Here is a 21663-nt window from a genome sequence, read left to right on the forward strand (position 1 = left end):
AGAAAACAAAGTCAGCAAAGCGTCAGTGAAGTCGCATGAAAAGAATCGGTGTCAAATAAAATCGGAGTTCTAATTTAAATTAAGAACGTCAAGTTTATTTCATTTTAAACTAAAGAGTTTTTAATTAGATACAGTATGCATTATTTACTTTTTATTAAAGCTAAGTCAAAAGCAAAATGTGCCTTAGTAAAGCATTAATTATTTTAATTAGTTATTTATTTGTCAGTGCTTCGGATTCATCTGGGACGCTATTTAAAACAGATGTGCTGTCATTGACAAAGGTAATTAGAGTAGTTTTATCATTGACTGCACTTAAATCATCATCTCGCTCACCAGACAGAAGAAAAAAAAAGTAATTTATTAGAGAAATAAAATATTCGAAAAAGTGTAGCCAAAGAATAAGTTGCCAGTTATAAAAAAAAACATCTGACAAGCGAGACAATGACAGTGGTGTCTCAAATCAGCGACTAGCGTGCCATGTACGTTTATTTTATTTTTATTTGTGGCAGCACCGAGTAGGAGTATTCAACCACGCGAACGATCGTTACTTTTGAAAATAAAATAAAAAATATATTATAAAAAGGGGGGTCAAGCACCGATCGTCACATTCGGGACCACCTCCTACTGTGCTGTCACAATTCTGAAAATTATGTAGTTAAATATATTAATTTTAAAAATAGGAAATAAAGGTACACAAAAACAAAAAGTATAATTTTATAAAATTCACCTTAGAGCTAAGCAATAGAAAAGGCAGAATGAAACAAAATGCTAGCTTGATGCATAATGGAACTTACGCGGTTGGAATAAGTTTTAAAGTCCTGTAGAAGTTTGGAACAAACCTCCCGCGGGCTTACACGGTCTCCACAAAAGGTTCTATGATCTAAATAAAGAACACGGGGTCTTATCGGCCACGTTCATTTATCAACGCGGCCACAATCTGATCATTAGTATTTTTCATTCACTCCCCCTTAATGAACATTGTAATCGGACTTATCTGGCATCAAAGTAAATGTTAGCTGGAGAATCAAGCTTTAATTTATAACATTCGGGTCAGATGTTAACGTTTCCCTTGTATTTTTTCTGGCTGACGTATAAAAAATGTTTTTTGTATACCAGATTTTCCTTTTAAAATGAGGAAGGTAGCCATTGTCCAACAGCCAACAGACCACATTGTCATATTTGAGGCCATAGTTGACCAAATTCTTGACATTTCAGAACGTTAAATTACAAACTTCTAATTAAAATGGAAGAAGCATTCTTTTTCAATTTATCAGTCAGAGTAGAGCTTAAACTTCGTTATGTAGCCTCTAACTTAGAGATAGTTTCCGCTCAATATATTAAGTTCCTTATTTTATTTCTTAGAGTGACTGTCAACATTACTTCTTCAACCCACCTGATGTCCTTGATAACTGACCAAGTTCTCCAAACTGTTTTAGTACTCCATGGCAATTCTAGATTCCAATTAAACAACTTTTTTTCTTTTCTTTAAAGTACATATTAATTTCCCCTCGCATATCCATCCTCCTGCCCTTATCCCATATAAGATTAATTAATTGCAACTGAGGATATTCTCGTCTTATTTACCAACAGCTAGAATGTAACGTTAAACCACAAAGCTAAAATTCAAGATGTAGTCTGAGCTACAGTTAAACTGTAATTTGTCTGTGAGTGTAGTCTGGGGACTACAGTCGATGAAACGTAGATACTAGTTTACACCGGTTTGTAGCGGTCTTAACTAGTTTAAACTTACTTTTGATGAGGCGATTTAACTTTATTTCTCTATTTAGATTTATTTTTGGCTATTTCTCATTGTCCATTATTGCATTTCTTATTGTTATATAATGTGTTAATTAATACAATGTTTTGGGTTTATAACTCTTAATAAGCCTCTCATACTTGTATACACAATAAACTAAGCAGTGTGTTTTTGTTAATTTGCTTAGTCAATCGTGCATTAAATGCATTCCCAATATTACCTATTTGATACATTAAATACTGAACTATACTAAAATAACCTCCCAAAACCACGAACCCAAAAACACCCTAAAACAACAGATACAATTCTCAGCTCATAAAAAAAGGCCGAAAACGTCCGTGGGCGTTCACTACGACAAAAGTGCTGTCATGCTCGCATGTAGTATTCATGGTCGCGGGTGTAACCACTCCGTTAGTTGGACGCCGGCCAACAAATCCGTATTAACGTGGCCACAGTCACACCGTACTGTAATTCCGACAATTGAATAATACATGCGCTCGCCCCGAACGGTCAGTTTTCTTTTGTCATGATTTTATTGGCTGCCTCTTTGGGTTGGGCTTGAATTGTAAATATTTTGTCGTCGCGTTTGTTACTCGTAACAGTACTACTACTACATTCATTCAACTACATTCGGTATTGAGGTTTTGGTATTTTGAAACATTCATTCATATGTTGCGGAAATATGTGTGTTACGCCTAAAGAAATATTACGAAGTTTTTGATATTATTTACAGTTTGCTTTCCTTTATCAAATTTTTCAAAAAACAGATTATTCATATCGGAGCGTCCTTCTAATATTTTGAAAGTGTCGCTTCGGTGTAATACACAGCATCTGCCCTGAACAGCTTCAGTCACGAAGATGGTAAACAAGGTGCCACCTCACGGCTCCATAAGTGATTTAAAAGCTTTCATAATCGAATGCTGAACTGGCCAGTAGCCAGCACTGCCATTTCACGACGTATTGCCAATATCGTAACAGCTCACTTTTGTTTTTCATTCTTTTTAATATGTTTGTAGTGTAAAAAAATATTGAAAATTGGTTTGAGTGGATTTATGGTTATCGGATTAAATTGTTATTGTTAAATCCGGGGCACGTTTACTTAGCGAGAGTGTTTTTAAGTGAATTACTTAACGCTGTGATATATTTTCCAAAATGAAAAATGTTTTGATCTTTAGTGCAACAAATAAACACACCATTTTTACAATTGTATGAAAACCTTAATTTTAATCAGGTAATCTGTATTCGATCTAGTCTGATTTAAATAGGTAACTGATAGTCAGGTATTGAATATTGGTTAATAAGAGTTTATTAACCAATATTCAATACCTGACTATCAGTTACCTATTTAGATCAAACTAGATCGAATATGAACCGTCCATTGGTCAGAATTCATCTCAAGGTGTGGTAAACCGAATAACCAAGTTAGTAATCTAATATGATTCCGCTAACCTACTCCGGCTTGGTTTGCAGCAACATATTCTGCACGTATCACGTATCTAATTTTAGAACTTGCTCGTAACTTATATGATTATTTGATTAACTACATATCTTTGTAAAACTTATGATTTACACTGTTTCAAAAAAATGCTCTAAACTATCTCAATATTTGGGTATAGAATGAGCATTCATTTGTTTTGTTTAAACGCATTTTAAGATGGTCAAATAATAGTCGATTGTTATTTGTTTCTTTTTAAATCAATATACCTACATATAAACGTGATCGTTTTTCTTCTTTAAAATCCACTTAATCTGTCACGCCATCATTGGCAAAAAAAATATTTGCAGTCTGCTACTTGGGTAATGCTAAATTCCTTATTAATTTGCAATCCCTACTTATACAATCAAGTTAATGAATCGGATTTGCAGCATAATGACGTGGTTTGTACTATAGAGCATTTGTACTATACATATATGTAATACCTTAACAATATTGTTAGGCATTGTCAATCTATGATTGCTATTCTGATTAACATTCCTCGAATATGCTTAACATTTGCAATATAATATTGCGATGCATATTACATCTCCATTTCTTTCAGTAAAGCATCATTTCCCCATGGTTTCTTTCCATAATTTTCTTCATTTTCAGACAGGAGTCCCGAAAATTCTTTTCACACACATCTTTACACAAATCTCTTCCTCAAATACGTATATTCTCGACGTGTAGCTCTGTAGGTATGTATGTATGTATATTCTCATGTTCCCAAGGCTATATATTAATTATGTTGCTCCCACGTGAAATTGCGAATCACCGACGCCGGGCATATCATACGCCCGAATGTTAGAATGAACGCGAAGAATAAGCAAATCTCTTTCAGGTGTATTTTGTTCATGCGAGCAAAAAACTGCGAATGAAAATGTTCACGGTTTCTCGCTTTCGATGAAAAATCATTACGTTCATTTGGGGTAACGATCAGGTAAAACTTTTTGTATGTGTTCTGAAATAATATTTTATTTTTGTTCTCTTTGTTTTGTATTTGCATTTCTGTACGTGTTTTTTTTTTCATCTAATTTAAAACCCCATAAATAAACCCCTACTGAGCGAAATTAACCATAAAAACACCCATAAATCCCGCACATTGAAAACATTCTATTAGCAGATTGCAACCCGTGCAGTCCGTAATCGCCTCAACAAATCAGAAAAAAGTTTTATTTACAAAAAAGGATAGTTGACTGGCCAACTTCCAAGCTCAGTTCTCAACTACGTTCCACCATTTAAATCTGCTTTACAGTTAAAATCTTAAAAGTCTGGAAATGTTGAAATCCAGCCGTTATACCGCCATTACACGAGCCCAGTCGGCAACTCTGGTATTTACTCGACCTTTTAATTTGGAGCTTCAAATCTCCCTTAAAATCTTGCAAATTTTGTAAGGTACGCTTAAGCAACAGATAAATTATAACCCAGCTCTATATTACCGTTGATATAATTTTGGTTAATGTCGCAGATTCTCCTTGTATCATTAAGTAATATTTATAGCCGCTCTTTGTGTTTAATGCCTCGTTAAATCACAAAATTAACAACGAAATCAAATTATAGAAAGTTACAAACAAAAAGAGACATTCCGAGAGGTCAACGTACTTTCTATAAAATTCACTCCAAAGGGTATTAACACAATAAATAAAGTAGATAGCGTCTAAAGAAAACATAGTGGAGTAGTAAATCTTGTATCTGCTCCATAACATCTTAGAGTGTATGGCGTCGTTAAACTAGTAGTGTAGCCATAACTGCTTATCTATGTATGTTCGTAAAAGTTATCGGCCTAAGATACGCGTATAAACGTCTGGCTTCCGGCCAGGTAACTGCCGATAAACATGGAGCTCTCTTAACATTAAATCATGTGACACTGGGTTTATATCATTTGCTCCTTAACGTAGTAATGAATAGCATGTTTGGCGCGCCGCCAGATGGCGCCACTTCGCACCAAAGTCTGTTTGCCCAGAAAATTTGTTTAACGTTAACGACGTTTGAACGACGCGACTGCATTTGAATTTGGAAATAAATTGTATGATTATAGTACTGTGTTCTGGTTGTGCAAATTGCATGTTGCCGACTCAGGACCGGGGAATGAGGCATTTATCGCGAAAACTTCGCGCAGATGGCTAAATTTCAAGTCAACAGTTTGGACAAATTAGAAATACTAAACTCAAAATGTTCGCCAGTGTTCGGCTGTAATTAAAATCTTCTGGTTTTGAAATGTAAAGTAGCCTGGTAAAATATTTCTTCCCCTCAAACGTTGGGACGAACATTAAGGAAATTTATAATTATTTTGTCCGCATATTTCACAGAGTTAGGACCCTCTCGTGAGATTTTAGTCCTATTATTACTCCCAGACACAGATTTTTTTTTTCACCGGTAATGCAATTCATCGGAAAAAGAAATTAAAGCGTTAATTTGACGTATCATCTGAAAAAACTATTATTATTTTTTTTCAAAATAAATGGAAAGCACTATACAAATAAGTAAAAACAACGAACTGAAGAATTAAAGAAGATCATGTCTTCATTAATAAAAAAATATTACTTATATAATTTGTTCAATTCTATCAAAAAGAAGATACAAAGTTATTTCTCTCAAACGAAAAATAAAACCCAAGCCATTACTTTTCATTTTCTAATGAGGCTCCATTTCCAATAGCAATACGTTGTATGAATTAAAGTTTTTATTTACAAACCATATTGCTTTTTTATCTTCTGACAAATTATTTTCTTCTTCGAAAATAATTTAATACTTTGCACGATTATAAATAGTGCACTTAATATTTTTCAGTGAAAATTCTTTAAAGAAAATGGAAATTATAGTAGTTTTTTTTTTTTTGTAAAAACAAAAATATAAAAACTCATACCCGTATCTCGTACTCTCACCTATTATACATAAGGACGTCCGGCTTCCACAACTTGTTGGGCGTGATCCTGAGGTCCTTGACCCCGCCATACTCGCTGTCGTTCCACCTCAGGTTGTAGTCATTCCACTCCTGCGCATCAGAACACAATCAGACATATCTTCGCCAACTGTGAAGCTGCCAGCAAAAATATTGGAGCATTTCTGATCAAATAAAAAAAACAATAAAAATGTTCTTAATTCTAAAATGTACGTGACCAAAAAATGTGTGTGTATCAAAAATAAATGGCCTGTTTTATATTTCAAAAAAATAATGCATTAAAGTTAGAAATAGAGAAAGTGTTAGTATTTTCTGTGAGTCAAACGTTAAACTTGTAATAAAAAATGTGCTAAAATCCTCAAGAGGAGCAAGAACAACTTCTCAATGTCAACAGAGCAGCTATGAAGTGCGGTGCTGTGAATTGTGAATGATAAATCGTATTAAAATAGCGCCCTAAGTACTGATAGCGGTGTTATGAGATAAAACTTAATGGTGCTATCGTTAATGTAATTTTATGTAGATTTTGTTGATACATTAAAGCTTGTAATTGTGTATTTTATTATTAATGCTGCCTTACTAAATGAGCAGTGAAATATTTAAGTATTTACTGCGCGATCTAGACAAAACATTTAAAATTCTAAAGTCTGAAACAATTTGACACGCCAACATGTAGAAGTTTGTTATTGTGTGGACTCAAAGAATGGAATTTAACAATGTCATATAAAAATACATATCAAAAATATTCCAGTAATTCTGCTCGGCAGTGTAGGGAACAATGGTGGGTGTCGGTTTTACGGCCGATCTCAACGTAAAGATTTCCTTTGTATTTTGACATAATTTTGTATTGTGATGGCATTCTTTGTAGTTACGGTGACATTCCCAGACTAAGAGCGAGGGGAGTGTAAGTAAGCTGGTTTTCAATGTTTACAATCTGGTCAAATAAAGTGTACATTGAACTGTCTAAGAAATGCCAGAATCTAAGATTCTTGCTTATCGTCGTACTGCAATTTTATTTTAAAACGAAATTTTGAAACTTAAATACTTTTGATACTGAAGGAAAGTATGTGAATTCATATGGTTTTTATCACAATTTCAGATTTTCTACTAATGAATTCGTAAAGGATATCCTTACATTGAAATCGACTAATATGTCAAACATAAGTAGTAAGTAAGTAAAAATTAGGACAAGTGTATTCCAAATAAAATCTCAAATCTCATATTCGCCTCAAGTGTACTTTCCTGGACCCAAAATCAAAACCCTCAAAGAAAAAGCGAAAGGCAAACATGGACAAACATGGTTGTTTCAATATTGTCAGCTGTGATCATATAATATCAAGTGGGGGACGATAACAACCCGTTTAGCTTCGTCGAAACAAAGCCAGCCCTTCAAAGTTCGCCCTCACTCTAATATTACAAAAGTTAGCGCCACAACTAAGTTATATCTACCTCTAGGTACCCTCGTATTTGTTCAGTATCATATTAGATTCTCAGCCCGAGGCACTACTTACAAATAGGGTCGTAACTACGAAACTACTTTCGTGTTTTTCGTGTAGGCATAAATGGATAGCTGGGTTAAATTTAGAATATGTTAGCCTTGTATTTAAATAGGAAAATCCCCAAAATATGGAAAATTGTTTTTTTTTTTTTAAGCGAAAATACTAAGGATTTATTTTTCGCAAATATCTTTAAAATTGCTTTTGAAAGCATAGAAAGGTAACATAAAATATTCGGGGCTTGCTAACAACTTCATGTATTGCCGCCATATTGGAAATCCAATTTAATGAGATGTCACAAAAGGGTGAGCCCATCCTCACAAATGTACGGACATCTTAAATAATACGGACTACTAGGGGAATTAAACGGCTTATGCAGTTTGGGCAGTTTCGTGTACGAGTGCGAGGGAGAGAGTTACATAACAAATGTTCTATCTAAAGGTTTAGTATTATCAATTAAATAGTTTAACGGCTTTATTGAGACTACCCGTAGTTACATGTGGCACAGTAACACGTAACTTGAGAAGTAACTTGTGTGAAGGGGGTGTTAGAATTGGAATATTTTGAAAACTGCTAAGATACGTTTGTTTGCAATTTGGGGATAATGTTTTCGTTCTAACATACGTCCATAAAAAGTATTGTAAATTAAATTCATGCTTGTATGTATATGTATGCCATTTAAAAGTCAGTGACTTCTAACAAAAGTAAGTCTTAGTTACTTTTAATATTACAAACTAAAAACATTATAAAACGAATTCACTTTCTAGCAAACTTTCTCGAGAGTTTTGAAATTGGTTAAAGGACATGGTAACTTAGTAAATTGATCGTTAAGTTTAAGAACTTTGAAATATAAACTTTATGTAAAGTTCTTAGAGTTTGTTTTGAAGTGTACCTACCCAACAATGTACAATGAACTTAGATGTGCTGAAAAATTTGAATACAAAATTGTTTTTACAGATATCATTTTGGCAAGTCTTCGAAAAGTTTTTGAAATGTCTAATTTGAATCTCAAACAAAAAATAGAGTTTATTTTGTGCGATAGATCCAAAATTGATTGTACATATCTTAAAGTAATCTTATAAGAAACACATATACGTCACAAGACATCACAAAACAGTTCTATATACGTATACATAAGAGTAACGATAGATTAAAAGAGAAGTATATACATAATACACAACTAAAAAAGCGAGAAACACGTGCAATGGGAAACATGCTAATATATACAAATATAATAATTATTATATACTGTACTTTTTGTACCTAAAAAGCTCGATATTTCTAATTTCCTTGCAATGGTATTAACTGCCTTTTTTTCAAAAAACAAGACCGAGGGGGTTCACTACTTTTTGAAACTAAGCTGCCGTATTGGTAAATGCTAAAATAATTAGTTTTAATAGCTTAATTACATACCTTTAATGCTGGAAAATGAAAAACATAATACAAAAAAGTTCTCAATCAAAATGTAGGTATACAATCTATTTATAAATTCAATCAACGTTGTAAAATACAAAAACCGCCAACTTTAAAAGTATGTACATTAAGCGTCATGGTTTAAACTTTTTTTTTATTAAAATAATAAAAAATAAACAAAATCTCGCCGTCGATAAAATCGGGAACTGAAGCATAAAATCTATTTTTTCTTCAAAACAAAAATAAAAAACTAAATGGGTCTATTTGAAATCATTTTAAAACTGTGTACATTTATGTCAATTGTTGTACACAACATTTGAATAAGTAGTAACAAATTAGGACGCTATACAGGTACCAAGACACAAAACATTTGAAAGAATTACAAACAGTTTAAAAGTTCTATTTAGGAAAGATTTTTGAAAATGTCGTCCCATCGAGGTTTAACTCCGCAGGCAAACTAGATTCGAGCATGGTAACCGCACTTCAGTTTGAACGAGGATAATATCTCCCATAAATAACATTCCATGGCCATGCATAGTATGAAAAATACTACAATTCCTTGTAGCGAAAACAAAACAAAATCAACAGCGGGTACCCAGGATGTGCATAATCAATATACAGTGTACATGAAACACATTTCATCTCAATAACAATATTTGTGCATATCAATATACGTAAATCTGCAGCAATATGTCACTCCCAATTGACCTATCGAGACCCACTTTATCACATCGTTTAAGTTATTTTTCAATTGAGAAACATGTATGTTTTATGTTATCGTGAATTATATCGTCGCACTTATCGTCAACCATTAGTACATATTGTTAATCGCATTGCGGCTTACACGGCAGCTGTCTGATATACACAAATGTGACTCCTGCGCGATACTCACCACAGACATACAGTACACAGTACCCACTCTATGGACTACGTAAAGTTAAAAGTACTAAGTAGCTAACTTATGACAGTTTGTATGAAGGGATGCATGATAGGGGCTACTGACTAGTCTACAGCACGGGGTCAGCGATGACGGGACATGTCAAGCAACTCCCATACAAATATCATAAACAGGTTAAATACAAAAAAAGACTGCCGCATATTCCACAATGCTATGCAATTTTCATAACAGTCATAGATTAGAAGAATAACCCAAACAGATAGACAGAACGAAGGTAAATATACAAAAAAAGAAACAAATCAAAAAAGAGTAGAAACGAAAATAATGATTAGAAATTTTAGTGTTAATTTTAGGTTTGTCTTTTATTCACACTTACCAACGACAGCCATATATTGGTTATAAGTAGTTGATTCTTCTCGTCCTATTGGGTTAGACGATGTCAACAAAAACAGAAAGGGCGCAGTCAGTATGATGATCTAAACAAGTGTCGACACGCGGGGGCTGGCGGCGCGCGAACATCCTCATGCGAGCGGAGCGCATGCTCGCGCGCCGCCCACACACAGCTAAATAGATATCGTATGCGTAGTTACAACAAGTTAACACCGACTCCATGCGACAGATCTGCCGCGAAGGCGGCGCCCTCTGTCCGCGCCCGCCTCCTCTAACCTTCCCTCCAAGTGCATTAAATGGTGAATTAAAAAAGTGCTGTAAAATAGTGCTGATTGAATGTAGAAAAGTACGGTAGTTATCGCTCGTTACCCGGTAGTGTCGGGATAGCGGGGGGCGGGAGGGCGAAGGCGCCATACCCGGCTCCTACCACTTACCAAATTGAGCCAGACGTTTGTGGTCAGGATTTGATTTTTCTCATCCTTATTTTGTAAAAGGTACGCACGCCGACGCAACAAAGGAACGAAAAAATATGGTGAACAACAGTACCGTGAGGGGTCTAAGCTTATACCTCTTAATTTCAATTTAGGTGACTTCATACAAAAATGTACAACTTTATTCATTTGCTTGATGACATTATTTCTGGTCTTAACTTTTTAACAAAACGAACAAATTCAATTACACGAACAAGAGCAACATTGCAATATTCTTTGAAGTCAGCTAAATATCAATCTAAAAACACAGATGAACCACAAAGTCGTTTTAATCTCTTGCCCTCGATTTGAGTTGGATAATCCAGTTTTGCTTGGGCCAGTCGTTAAGACGGAGCAATTAAATATTCCAGTGAATAACAGAGAGCAGTTGGGTGATGAGTAATGCGTTTTACGATCCCACTCGACGGTTGTTTTATACAGCCGTTTCTGAAATATGACAGATTTTATTGTGACTAACTCGAAATATCTGACGGAGACAGAATTCATTTTGACGTTTTATGTTGCGCTGCTCATGTATTTTGTTGCTGCATCTCATCTCAAATTTTGTTGTCTTGCATCTTTGGAGCTGTAAGCGTAGTCTAATTTGGAGCAGCACTGACTTTGAGTACAGCAGTAAACTTTTAAAAGTGCGCAATATTTTCGTGACGACCAGGATTAGGTAAAGATGTCATTTCACCGCATATGATTGTATCTTACACCTATATGACATGACAGAAGTGTACCCTTCAGGCTTTTGAAAATTATAGTATTTTTTACCAACGATCATCATGATAATCCCTCAGTTGTCAATATCTCAAGTCCGTCTCACGTCTCTTTAAAATATTACTGATTACAAAAAGGCCTCATAAAACAAATCCAGGGGCCCTAAACAGTTGAACTATAACTTGCAAACCTATGACATGTTTATACCTAAGTTGAGGCATAAACTCAGATCTGCAGAGTCCAATAAACTTAGTACAGCATCTGATAAAAGTTTATGACATACAAAGATTTATGTACCGGAGGGAGAATTGATTGATTACGTGAATATATCCTTTTTATAGAATAATGTTATGCGTAATAACAATTTTGTTGGGTTATACCATACTTTGGATATAAGGAAGTATTACTTTAAGTAATTGGTTGATGGTGTTGTTTACTCGTTAGGATATAAACTTTTGATCAGTGTAAAGACGTTTTTCGTCTTAAATATAAATATAGAAATTGCCTTGATTCGAATAATATTTGGTAGATGGTAGACAGCTCTAATGCAAGTGACTTTTAGATAAAATAGACACGCTTATAAATGCTGTAGATTTCTATACAAAATGAATAATTAAAAATTCGTCATCCAAACTCGATTTAAACCAAAACCTTATACATTTTATAATTCACAGTCACGTAAATAAATATAAACACGCTGGATGCAGGTCGCCTCCAACAGGTATCTGTGGAAATCAAAGGGGGAGGCCTATGTTCAGCAGTAAACGTCCTATGGCTAAGATGATGATGATGAGTCATATAAATTAAAAAAATATAACTGCATATTCGTAACTCCATAAAACAGGAACACCACCAAAAGTTCTGCTTACCCAAGATAAGTTTTAACCGCTTTTCCAAAACGTTCATAACACGAACATCTTAATCCTACTAATATTATAAACGCGAAAGTTTGTATGTATGGATGTATGGATGTTTGTTACTCTTTCACGCAAAAACTACTGAATGGATTTTAATGAAACTTTACAATAATATAGCTTATACATCAGAATAACACATAGGCTACAATTTGTAAACATATTGTTCGAAATACTAAACCTGCGCAGACGAAGTCGCGGGCACCAGCTAGTACTTTATAACATTAAAGTTTAGAACTTGATGCGACAGCTGAATTTTATGTTCCAGTAACTTGACTGTCCCTCGGTAACCACGTCTAAACGATCTACATACTAATACTAGTGCGCATAAATTCATTTTATGTTGATATTTGCGAAGAAAGTACTTTTGATAATGATTCTGCATATACTTTATCTTACAAGATCACACACAGCAACCTTAATTTTGGTGTCCAAATTCTTAAAAACTGCTCTGACAAATTTTCACTTACAATTGGAAAAGCGCTTGCTATCGATGCAGTAGTGTTGTGAGTATTCAAAAATAATAATAAAAGTAAATCTGGGGAAGTATTCCATTAATATCAACAGACTCGCCCCAAATCTGTGCTTAACACATGAAATATTATCTTTTATTCCACCGATGTATAGTTTCAGATGAGAATAGCTAATTGTGATCCTCTTGTAAAACTCACTGCAAAATACTCACACTTAAATTTTAACACTCACGTGGAACTTTTTTCCCAACAAACGTCATACGCGTAGGACTGTAGAATTCAGAGTGACGCCGCAACACTTCAATATGTGAGCGAACAGAATTATTCAATACAGCACTTAAAGCGACAAGGGCTGTTGCAAAGAACGCCTCGCTCCAAGTACTTACTTGCTGTGGGCGCTTTACGCTTTTGTCCTATCTTGCAGTGCTCGATTTTTGCGCTTTTTTTTAAGTTTCAAATGGAATTTGAAGGAATATGATGAAGTTTGGTGCGTAGGTTTATACTTCTTTAATAATCATGGCGGTTCGACACTGCGAAAATTTATTATATCCTTTGTTTGCATTTAAAAGCAGAGTTTGAAAGTATAGAAAGGCTGCTAGCTACCTTCAAGATTATTTTGATTATTATTTAAATACAAAGTGCTCCTATTTCTTACTGATGTCATTATTTCGTTTATTATGACTAACTGATACGTTGTCAAAAACGATTTCACAAAACTCCAGGTGCCCTTAAATTACTAACCCGATGGGGTCGAAAATATATTTTAAACTAAAGTTACTTTAAAAATCTATCTATGTATCCCCAAGGATACACCTATCTATCCTTACAATAACATCTACCCTATTACAGCCAGACTTGCAATGTCACTGTCAGGCTGACATTTCAATTTCCTCTGCAGTTACAACTAACTGATGATTTCAAAATGCTGAATGTGTCCATATTTTAGTCTTCAATGAGAACCAACTGTTTGCAAACGTGAGCAGATTTTTTAATAGTTTTTTATTTGCAGTGTTTGTCAAAATATTTGTATGCTTGTGTATTTTATTGAAGTTATACCTCCCCACTCGAGTCATTTAATAGTTACTTAAGCCATTCCTCAGTGAAGGATTTGTATGACATTCCGTCACTAAGGAGTGACTTAAGTAATCATAAAATGACTCTGAGAGGGGAGGTTAATATATTAGTTTGTTACAGGATTTATTACCGATGTTTGTTATAAAATGGAATGAAATATTTTTTAAATGAGAAAAGGAGCTTCACAATAGCAAACGAAGTAAAACACTTTGTTTAATATCTCAATACAAATCAGTGGTTCTAAATCAATGAAATATTGTAGAAACATAGCTTAGAATCTGGAAAAGTTTATAAGGTTCCAAATATTTTAATATAAATGTACCTAATTGTGATTTAACGTAACAATAATTCTACTTGAATGACTTTCCTACTTATTTAATTAAGCTGAAGTCGGGGAACTTGTGGTAAGGCTCAGTTGTAAGCCACATTTAAATCAGTATTGTTTGAGATACAGCCTGTGACATTACATTAAGGCCCTCATAAAGCTACTTCCTGTATTTATAGAGTACCATGATAGTTGTAAGCATTTATAGAGTACCATGATAGTTGTAAGCATTTAGAGTACGAATATATAGATGTGTATTTGATTTACATAATAGCAATTCTTAATAAAAAAAAGTTCTGTTATATATTACAGAACACATATAACAGAACTTTTTTTTATTAAGAATTGCTATTATATAAATCAAATACACATCTATATATATAAAAATGAAACCCGCTTTCCGTTGTCACGACATAACATGACAACGGCTTGACCGATTTGGCTAAAAATTAGAGGGGAGGTAACTTAGACCCGGGAGAAGGTTTTAGTCATGCGAAAGCTAGTATAGAATAAATATATTTCACACTGAAGAAACTAGCGTTTAGTGATAAATGATATTTATTTTTAATGATTGAAATCAACAGTTTTTTTCTAGGTGGTATATCTTATTGGACTACCTTGAGAAGAAACATCGAAACAAACTCAAGGGTCATCAGTCTCTTTTTAAGTCCAAACATACATATATGACAACACCATGGATGTCTTTTCAATCATCACAAATTTTTCAAATTATGCTGCTTAATTAGCGACATACCGAACTAAATAAAATTACCCGCTATTAACTAACTATTTCCAATCGACTGAATAAAATTCCTGCAGAAAATTTTAGCAAGTTTATTAATATTGGTTCCGTTTTATTTGCAATATAGAATTCAATAATTCTACGGGAATATTATTGAACATATTTGCAGGGTACATAACTATTTCAAATTCATTAATCAATTATTCATTTCAGTCAACATTTAGTCGTAGTAAAAAGTGCATTATACAGGGCTACTTGTAAGTTGTAAGTAGTGCGCATCCTTTCCTGAGGTGTCGCACACAAAATCCACGAAAACGAGACTTTTGACTAATAATAAAAATTTATACGTGTATCTAGACTAGTTTTTAAGAAAAGATCTTGAAATTCGATTATCTTGAAACGGGTTAACTTTTGCATAGGTCCCCTGGTCAAATTTGTCCGTATTGACCTATACTATCACCTCATGAAAGGATGCGCTCTACTATGTTTACCGTATGTATTACTGGGAAGCGAGATAAAACTGTGACAATATTGTGCCTTATGAAAAGATCTCAATGAAATCAGACGTTTCGTAAATAACGAATGTTACCATTTAATCCATGGAAAACCAAGACTAAATAGACCATTCCTTTTACCAACATAAAAGTCAGTCAATACAAAATGGTTAATAGGATAATGTATTAGGTTTATCGAAGGCACTTAACAAAACAGCTCACTAATAAAACAAATAAACTTTATTAGTGTATACCTAATCTTGTTTGTTATTAAGTAGGGGTTAATGAACCGCGCTACTTAGTACTAAGTTAGTCAGACTAACAACAATTATAGGCTTCTGATAACACTAGAAATTTGGTAAAGTTGATGCCCTTTGTCTCCACAAATATCAGAACAATGTTTTGTTATGTGTGATAAATGTCGGAGTTTGAGGTCGGTATTGCTGTGCTTTACAAATATAATAAACAAGAATCTAGTGCTCTAAGTTCTAACCCAGATTATCATCTATCACTGTTAAATTCTTGATATGATCAGTCATAATTTCAGTTAGCCTTTATACATGAATAAGGCTTACGATTCATTTGTAAATGTACGGTTACAGCTTATATTATACCCCATCAATAGTATATTGCGACATGTCTAAAAAGTCATATCAAGTAACATATCTAAAAGTCATACATAAACAATGTTATTAATGATCTTACTACAAAAAAAATTAAAGCAGGAGTTCGTCACGTGTTTAAAAAAATTAAGGAGAATTTTCCTTAAACACCTGTTTAACTATTTTGCAATAAGGCCATAAGTTTTCAACGTATTCATACCCAAACCTACATACATTTTGTTTTACTATTCGCATCTACGTAAAAACAGGCACACATGAAAAAGCTGCCGTATTTTTTCTTTACGTATTCTCTTTTTAAAAAATCCCATTCGGAAGCTAAAAAGTTCACAGCGAAATTGGCAGCTTTGATGTTCGGAGCTTACAAAAAAAACAGATCAAAAGTTAGACTTTAAAACTACATAAAAATACGTTTTTGAAAACGTGTACATTGGGCAAAATTTCAGGTATATATTTTTCTGTTAATTAGTCAAAGTTAATACTAGATTATTTTTCGGAAAATTTGTTTTTGCATTCCGTATTGAATATCGAAACATTAAGCAAAGCGAATTTGTAAAATGTTGTACAAATTAAAATGAAACGTGAAATGTAAACAACGCTAATTTGGTTAAAGCATTCCATCAAGATTGTATTTTAGGCAGTTTATTTTTATTACAACCCAGGAGTAAAGAAAAATACAGTACAAAGAGGATTTACTGTAAAAATTGCGATTTTAAACTGCATGAAACATCAAAAACAACAACAACACGTCACGATATTTGAGATGTCTAAGATATCAAAATTATTGTAATTAGCATAGGTAACGACACAAGACAAGACAGAGCTTCACAAACACCTTTTCTTAATATTAACCGACTTTTGAAGGACCATTAATATTATCGGCTTAGTATCAAATTTAATCGTTTTCCCACATTATAGTGTTATACCAGTACTTAGCATAACGGGCTTCAGAAATTGACCGCAAACAAGCATCCAATTATATGGAACCTTCACTAATATGGATAATCGGGTATTAACTTATGACGTCATATTCGTCAATAGCTTAGGCCCAAGTTCATTGACCACATAAACGCCAGTTTACTATACACAAATGTTTACTACAAAATTTTACATACAATTTTCAAACTAAGTAGTCGTTTTAAGAAAAACTCTATACAACGCTATATATTTGAATTCAGTGCGGGCCGCGCCGCACGACGCAACGAGTGACGCCCCGCGTCTCCGTAAATGAGGCCTTAGAAACGTCTTAGACAAATTGGTTTTCTATTCCCATTTAGAGCTTTCTATTGCCACGAATGACTGCTATTTAAGTGCCGCTTAAAGTTAGAAAAACGTGTCAAAATTATGTGCACAAATGTAATATAAGCATGACAATAGTAAGTGACATTCGAGTATATTCGCCTTGTAACCCGAGCACAAATTCAAAACATCAAAATTCACCCTCATCACGAAAGCAGTATGATATTCCATCGCCTTATAATTCAGTAAATTCTAACAATATAATATATATTTATCCAAAATTTGCAAATGTATTATAATATTATGCTTCCCAAAAGTTTGTTTGTAACAAACAACGTCAATTTATCCAAATTGTTATCGAGAAGCAATATCACCACCTGCCTTGTTATTCACTGGAATACTTCAAAGATTTACATTTTCACGTTTAACAGAAATATCAAAGAAAAGGAAAAATTACGGAATTTTCGATAAAAATATCATTTGTTTATAATTAAGCATTAACGGTTGATACATCGATTACATAGTCTTCTGTTGTGTTGAGGTTAGGCCACTGGTTAAGTTCTAGCTAAGTTTTAATTATATAGGTAACTTAAACAAAGCTTAGATGATACCTAAACAAACTGCGGTTTCGTAAGTTAAGATTCGTAAACTTGAAAGTCTAACACTGACCGTTTACCTTGTAAGATATGTATTCTAAATAATAAAGATAAAACATAATGTATATTTTTATGATAGTTGCATAATCATATAAATATATTGCTTTATGAATGGGTTTGAAAAATTACTGATCATTTATTCTATTAAAGAGTTCAAAAACGCTCCGACCTTAACAAAAAAATCACCTTAAAAGTAAACCGCTATTCAGAAAAGCGTTACACTATAATGAAAAAAAAACTGGTCACCCACAGCCGTCAATTGGTGACACGGTCACCGCAAACTGTCAGACGTCAGACAGCCACAATCCCTTCAACACTTTAATCCCGTATAAAAGTGCTATTTCAAAGAGAAATAGCGGTTTTATGCAAGAAATTATGATGGCGAGATCGCTCAAGCGAATCACCCCGGTCCTTATATTAAAATTATGAATGAAACTACCCATTTATTTTTTGTAGAATGGAGATAAAACTGTCGTACTTTGTGCCTTTTTTGCTGGAATATGATGTGCGGAGTTTACTCACATGTTAGTTAGTGTTATTTTGATATGATTTTTCTGCCTCTAGTGTTAACAGGTCGATATTGAATTATTCTTAATCATGCGTCGATAAAAGATTAATGCAGAATTTGGTTAAGAAATCACAGATAGAAAAAGTTTTTTTTACTAAAAACTAATTTGATTATTAATAAATCGACTAAAATTAGGAACAATATTAACAAATACTAACTATGTTGAAGTTAAAATGACCCTACTACAACCGTAGCCCACAATGTTGATGGGGTTTAGCGCTAATTAAAAAAACTTATGGCCTATATAAAACCTATAAATTAACCTACTAGGAGTTCCCTTCCAGTTTTTCAGCCTCCTCAACACAACACAAGCCCCTCGTATCAAGAAGTCACTCACCACGTCAATGATCTGCTGCAGCGTCAGCCCGAACCTGACCTCTAGGGGTTCGCTCTCATTGGCCACCGGTCGCTCCAGCGTGTTGTAGTTGGCCAGCAGCGCGTTCAGGAGTCGCTTCTCGTGAGGACCTTGCTCCGATACTGTTGGTGGAAGTAATTAGAACATAAATGATGGTATCCAGCGAGGTATGTGATAGGAAAATAGATGACAAGTAAGAACAGAAAAAAAAGATTAAACAAAGTACGGGGAAGTTAGTGAAAGTCAAGAAATTTAACTTTATTTTCCATCAGATTATGAAGACAAAATAACATATGGATTGCAAATAAAAAAAAACATTTGGATGTGCAAAACATTAATTAATAATAAGCAGTTAAAATAAACTAATTAAATGAATATGAGTACACTTATCTAAACTAATAATATTCAAAGTTAAATAGATAACATCTGTTGGTGATAGCTGAGGTGTGTGTAAACCGTAAAAAACCTTAAGTCCTTTGTCAAAGAAAATGTATTTTCGATCATCTGGTTCCTCAGTCCTGAAAAATAAATATGAAACCTAAGCCCAGACAGCCGAATCCTCATGTAACTGAAATATAAACATGTTTATGAAGATCTAACCAAAATATATTCAGGACATGTTCCCAAATAAATATTCATCAAAGAATACTTCGATAGTCCTTACAATACTTGTATCTCAATCCTACAGAAAATATTACTTCCGATCAATATACCACGATACACTCATACAGAAAAGGATAAGAAGGAATTTATATAATATAGGAAGAAAATAATCCTTTATCTTCGTAAGGATCCGAACAAAGGATAAAAAGAAACTGCAGAACGTAACCATAGACAAAACTCATTATAATAAATCCTGCATCGAGGAAAGTCGCAAAGAAAAAGGAAACCTTTTCTCAAAAGCCATTGACTTCAAAAATCCATCTAGCTTCCTCTCTAAGTGAATAAGGCAACTAATCTTTGAAACAGAAGCACCCAATAACTTACAAAACGAAAAGAATTAAGAGCAACAGAGACCATAATTTTTCACAACAAATTGGACAAATCCCCATAGTTCAGTGTGAGAGAACTACGTACATCTGCCGGGGAATAACGACTGGGTAAGCCTGTCCACGCACCTGAACCTTTTAAAACCACAAAGCGACCTTAACTTCAAAGACATAAAGGTCATTTTAGCGTAGCTGAGGGAACCCACAAGAGTCCGGCTCGAAGGATCAGCAATAAACACTCATTTTAGGGGCTTACAATGCTCTTATACGTGATGTATGAAAGCTAGAGTGTGACAAGTATAACGCGCTCGTACGCCCGGATTAGTATGTTAGAAAAGGATGGATGTAAGTGCTCAGTTGCGCGCGAAATCAGGTAATTTATTTTTCTTTGCTATCTTTAGGTCCCGTGAGGATTTCAGTATGGTCTAATAGTTTCTTGACCAGTATATACGTTGTTCGATTTCGTTTGCTTTTGTATTTATCAATAGGAATCTTTTACTTGGTCAATTCATGAATAAACTACCTCCACGTTCTCTCCAGATTCCTTTGTATTCGTTGATACTTCCCACGATTCCACTGTGTTTTATACAAAGCAAACATGGTCAATGAGAATAATATAAATTGCTACACAAATAATCTAAACATTTTGGAGTCTGTCCCGACATTATCGATCCAGAATTAGCTTTTTATTTGTAATATTACTACAGATTTACATGCTCATTTATTTTTTGTACCTTCTCTAGACACAAAATGCCTAACACAACATTTTCAAACAAAGACCATCTTACATTACAGTTTTCAAAGTGTTTCACATTACCTCTTAAATCTAACAAAAGCCCATAAATTCAACATGTAAGAAATAGATACAAAACTCGTAAATCTTGGGTATTCTATGTAAATCCCGGTTGTAAATTATTCCGCTTAATATGTGTAACTAACTGGGTTATATAGGCTGGTGATTACAACTCTAACGGGTGGTTTGACTTAAACTATTAAGGGGATGAGCTTAGCAAGCTCATAGTTTGTCATACTACCTTAAATACCAGATGATAGGGAGTGAGATGAGGGAGTGAGATGAGGTGATAGGGAGTGTTATGACACTTCTTAGAAGATGGAGCAGGTAAGGGTGCTGAAAGGAGATGCTTTAAGCTGAAGAATTTATTTGAACGTGCTGATCTTAGGAACTGCTGGTCCGATTGGAAAAAATCTGTGCCATTTATTAGGGAAATATTTTTATCCGGTTGCACGAAATCGTTCTTTTGGAAAGCAGGTAAACCCAAATCTAGTACGAAATAGGTTAAGATGTAAAGCCTTCGTAAGTTTACATTATCTCATTATTCTGCTACCCTAAGCCTAAAATGTGTCCAAAATACATTTAAAATGGAGATAAAATCACTTTGAAAAGCCACACCAGTACCAGTGGTACTAGCCTTATGGTGAGTTAATCCCTAAGCCACTATATTGTCGTTGGTAACAAAAATCCCCACTTACAGTTTCGAATTACCTCGTAACTACGTAGCCAAATCTGTCTATCTGATACTCAACGTGTGGTTTGGGATCCGTACTGCAGACATACAAGAAGGTTCGTTAAAAAGCAAGATTTATTTATTAGTTCAGTCAAAGATCTTTTCTGCTCTCAAGAATAGTTTGCAACCCGTTTCATATTTAACTTTAACGGAACGTCTCAATAAT

The 21663-nt window shown here is 34.1% G+C and overlaps 1 protein-coding gene across 2 annotated transcripts in view; it reads right to left on the minus strand.

Annotated features, from left to right (window-relative positions):
- The window catches only part of LOC124630491 (neuronal acetylcholine receptor subunit alpha-7), a 95957-nt gene that overhangs the window by 15709 nt on the left and 58585 nt on the right, over positions 1–21663 (minus strand). For both annotated transcript variants that reach the window (XM_047164429.1, XM_047164437.1), the window contains exons 2-4: positions 18965–19104; positions 10316–10360; positions 6119–6228 (exon numbers count right to left, since the gene is read on the minus strand). In XM_047164429.1, the coding sequence (XP_047020385.1) occupies positions 6119–6228; positions 10316–10360; positions 18965–19104 (295 nt within the window). The remainder of the gene's footprint in view (positions 1–6118; positions 6229–10315; positions 10361–18964; positions 19105–21663) is intronic.

Source organism: Helicoverpa zea, chromosome 1, assembly GCF_022581195.2.
Source record: "Helicoverpa zea isolate HzStark_Cry1AcR chromosome 1, ilHelZeax1.1, whole genome shotgun sequence".
Taxonomy (NCBI): Eukaryota; Metazoa; Arthropoda; class Insecta; order Lepidoptera; family Noctuidae; genus Helicoverpa; species Helicoverpa zea.